Raw genomic sequence first — 3,464 nt, 5'->3', positions numbered from 1 at the left:
GTTCAATGCCCATCTTTAAAGCAAGTTCTTTAGCCTCAATCATAGCATTTTCAAATCCTTCATCCCTAAACTTTTTAAAATAAATAATAAGTCCATCTAGTTGTTTTATAGCAATATCAATACACATATCTTTTGATTGTAAGTTTTTACTAACTACATTAATAGCATGTAAAACCTCATACCAAATAACCATCGCTAATAAAAATTCAAATTTTTTCAACTCATTTTCAACTAAAGATTTAGCCTCGCTTTTAACATTAGCCTCGGTACTATCACGATACAAATCCATTAATGCATCTCTTAGTTTTGGAGCTTGAAACCTAATTGCTTTAACACTTTCTAATCGACTTTCCCAACGTGTTTATGATAATGATTTAAGAGTTAAATAAGGTATATTATCTTGTAAGATTTTCCATCTTTTAGTGGATGATGCAAAAATAGAATAAATACGTTGTATGGTTCCAAAAAAATCTTGAACTTTGTCACAAGCGCTAGCCATATCAGAAATAACTAAATTTAAACTATGACAACCACATGGAGTATAAAAGGCTCTAGGATTAACTTCTAACAATCGTTTTTGTACTCCCTTATGTTTTCCTTTCATATTCGAACCATTATCATAACCTTGACCTCTAATGTCATCCATATTAAGTCCTATTCTATTAAGTTCCTCAATAATAGAATTAAAAAGACCTTTACCGGTTGTATCATTCACTATTAAAAATTCTAAAAAGTATTCTTTAACTTCTATTGAAGTTGGCGAAATATATAAACATCGTAAGATAATGGACATTTGTTCTTTGTGGCTTATATCGGGTGTGCAATCAAGAATAATTGAAAAATATTTGGGTTCTTTAACCTTTTTAATAATTTTTGTTTTGACCTCATTTGATAATAAATGTATTAGTTCATTTTGCATTCTGGGTCCAAGATAATGATTATGAATTTCCTTATTTTTTATGCGTCTAACATGTTCTTGCATTATCGGGTCAAATTCTGCAATCATCTCAATACCGGCTAAAAATAAACCATTGCTTTCTTCATACAATTGTTCATTTGTCCCACGAAATGCTAAATTATGTGTACCAAGACTCTTTACAAGGGCAATAATTCTTTTTAGCACATTTCTCCAATGTTCTTTTTCTTTATTTATTTGATTTTGATTTTGTTTATCGATTGTCTTATTTTTCGCCAATCTTATCTCTAATTCCATCCATGTTCTCATAATGTTAATATGTACTTTACTTTTTTCATGTTCTTTTAATTTACTACTAATATTTTTCCAATCGCTATTACCTTCTTTAGCTAAGCTACTAGTACATTGATTAACGTTAAACAATTTACAACAAAAACAAAACGCTCTATCTAAATCTATAGAATAAATCAACCATTTTCTTTCTAGCGTTTCACCATTTGGTAATGTTCGCATATACTGAGATGTATTAAAGCTTCTTGAGTTTTCATCTTGTGGAAAATCGTAATCATGAATTTTAATCGGACCTTTTTCTACGAGTATATCTCTTAGATCAATACTAATATTATTCCATTGACCTGGATCAACAAAATTTATAGGTATTTCATCGGTTGTAAATTCATCATTCGTAGGTTTTTCGTCGTTTGTAGGTTCATTATTTGTAGGTGTATCACTATCGTTTGTAGGTTCATTATTTGTAGGTGTATCAATATTGTTTATAGGTTCATTATTTGTAGGTGTATCAATATTATTTATAGGTTCATTATTTGTAGGTGTATCACTATCGTTTGTAGGTTCACTATTTGTAGGTGTATCACTATCGTTAGTAGGTTGACTTGTTGTAGGTGTACAAAATTTTAGAAGTGCTCCCTTTTGTGATTCGATTAAAGCTTCTTGTTTACGTTTTTTTAGCCTTTTTGAATGACCGGATTCAAAAGATCGAATTCGATATGACATTGCTAATGCTAAAATATAAATTTATTCAGAAAAAACAACTTTATAAATCTATTTAAGAGATGGATAATAAGCCATAATTATGAAAGAAGAATAAACTGCTAAGCAACTTGATTCGCGAAAAAAATCAGATATCTAACCTGTGTGGCTGTGCCACTGACTTCCGAGTTCCGAGAATCTGAGTGTTGAGTTGAGACTCGATGCTACTGCCTACTGAGTTCCGAGAACAGATCAACCATGGGACCACGTCTGTCTGCCACAAATCCAGAAGACAAGAACTGAAGAACTATCGACGATTCAAAACGAGAATACAAGGAACTTATATCAATACAAATCGAAAATTGATGGACGATTAAAATCAACAAGGAACTCAGAACTTATATCAATTCAAATCGAGATGTGAGAACTTATATAAAATCAAATCAAGAACTGATATTATAATACCTGTAACCATGGCAATCGAGGGGATTGAGGCGACGATTGAGAGATTTGAGGGGAAGACAGCATGATTTCCATAATTCCGTTTTCCAACCTGCAAAGCGGCGTCTGGTTTGTCAATTTTGTGGGAGACCGAGACAAGTTTTGGGCCTTTTATTCACCAGGCTTTATTTTTTTGGGCTTCTTATTATTTGTTTAGTATAAAATCAAAAAAATGGGCCTAGTATACAAAGAACCATCCAAAAATTTAGAGGCCTTTCATTTTGGGTGGCCCTAGGCCTAAGCCTTGGGTTGTAAGCCATTGGGCCGGCTCTGATATGAATATAGTAAAGAATATTCTAGATATTATGTTTTTACATATCTCTTAATTGTTAAACTCTGTTATTATATTGGGTAAATTACTTTTTGAGTTCTTGTGTTTTAGGTGTTTTAACCATATGAGTCCAAAATTAAAATGTTTAACACTCTGAATCCCTATAACCACTTTTCTTAACTATTTGAGTCCAAATTTCTAACACCGTCACCAAGTTTGTTAACTACAAGGACAATTTAGTCATTTACACACAAAGTACAACTCTTATATTCACAAGAGTATAAGGAACAAGTGTCTAATTGATACGGGTTGGTGTGTATATGGAATTAAGTATATTTTAAGCCCTTTTTACACGTTAGTCAAGTTTTAAATTTATAAAACACAATATTTTACTAACACCAAACACACATATGGGCAAGTGCACCCATCGTGAGCATAGTATAGTGTTGGCAAGATACCGAGGTCGTCCAAGGACACAAGAGCTTTTAGTACCGGTTTATCCTCAACGTCTAATCAAATCAAAAGTTTAGAAAAAGGTTTTTAAACTAGAAAATAAAAACTAACTAAAATGCTGAAAAATAAAATAAAAGTAAAAACAGATAGACAAGATGAATCACTTGGCTCCGACTCGTGTATAGTATAACCTTTGATTATTTCCGCACTTTTGCACTTTTTAAGAGATTATCTTAGTTATTGTAGTAGGCCCCTCTTTTGAAGGTGACGTTACCCTCAACCCAGTAGTTTGAGTCAGCAAGGATACAATTCTAAAGGGTCGGATTATTGAAA

At 32.1% G+C, this 3,464-nt stretch overlaps 1 protein-coding gene across 1 annotated transcript; it reads right to left on the bottom strand.

Moving 5' to 3' along the window:
- Window positions 1-361: 361 nt before the first annotated feature.
- LOC110925325 (zinc finger MYM-type protein 1-like) lies at window positions 362-1,930 on the bottom strand. The gene has a single exon (XM_022169280.1). It carries the CDS (start codon window positions 1,928-1,930, stop codon window positions 362-364), a length of 1,569 nt encoding a protein of 522 aa, XP_022024972.1.
- Between the last annotated feature and the right edge of the window lie 1,534 nt (window positions 1,931-3,464).

The sequence above is a fragment of the Helianthus annuus genome, chromosome 17 (assembly GCF_002127325.2).
Source record: "Helianthus annuus cultivar XRQ/B chromosome 17, HanXRQr2.0-SUNRISE, whole genome shotgun sequence".
Lineage (NCBI taxonomy): Eukaryota > Viridiplantae > Streptophyta > Magnoliopsida > Asterales > Asteraceae > Helianthus > Helianthus annuus.
Note: the sequence above shows the minus strand (reverse complement) of the source record. Positions and strands in the feature narration are given on the sequence as shown.

Excerpts from the sequence above, each read along its gene's own strand:
- LOC110925325 (XM_022169280.1), bottom strand. The coding sequence starts at position 1,930 with ATGTCATATCGAATTCGATCTTTTGAATCCGGTCATTCAAAAAGGCTA.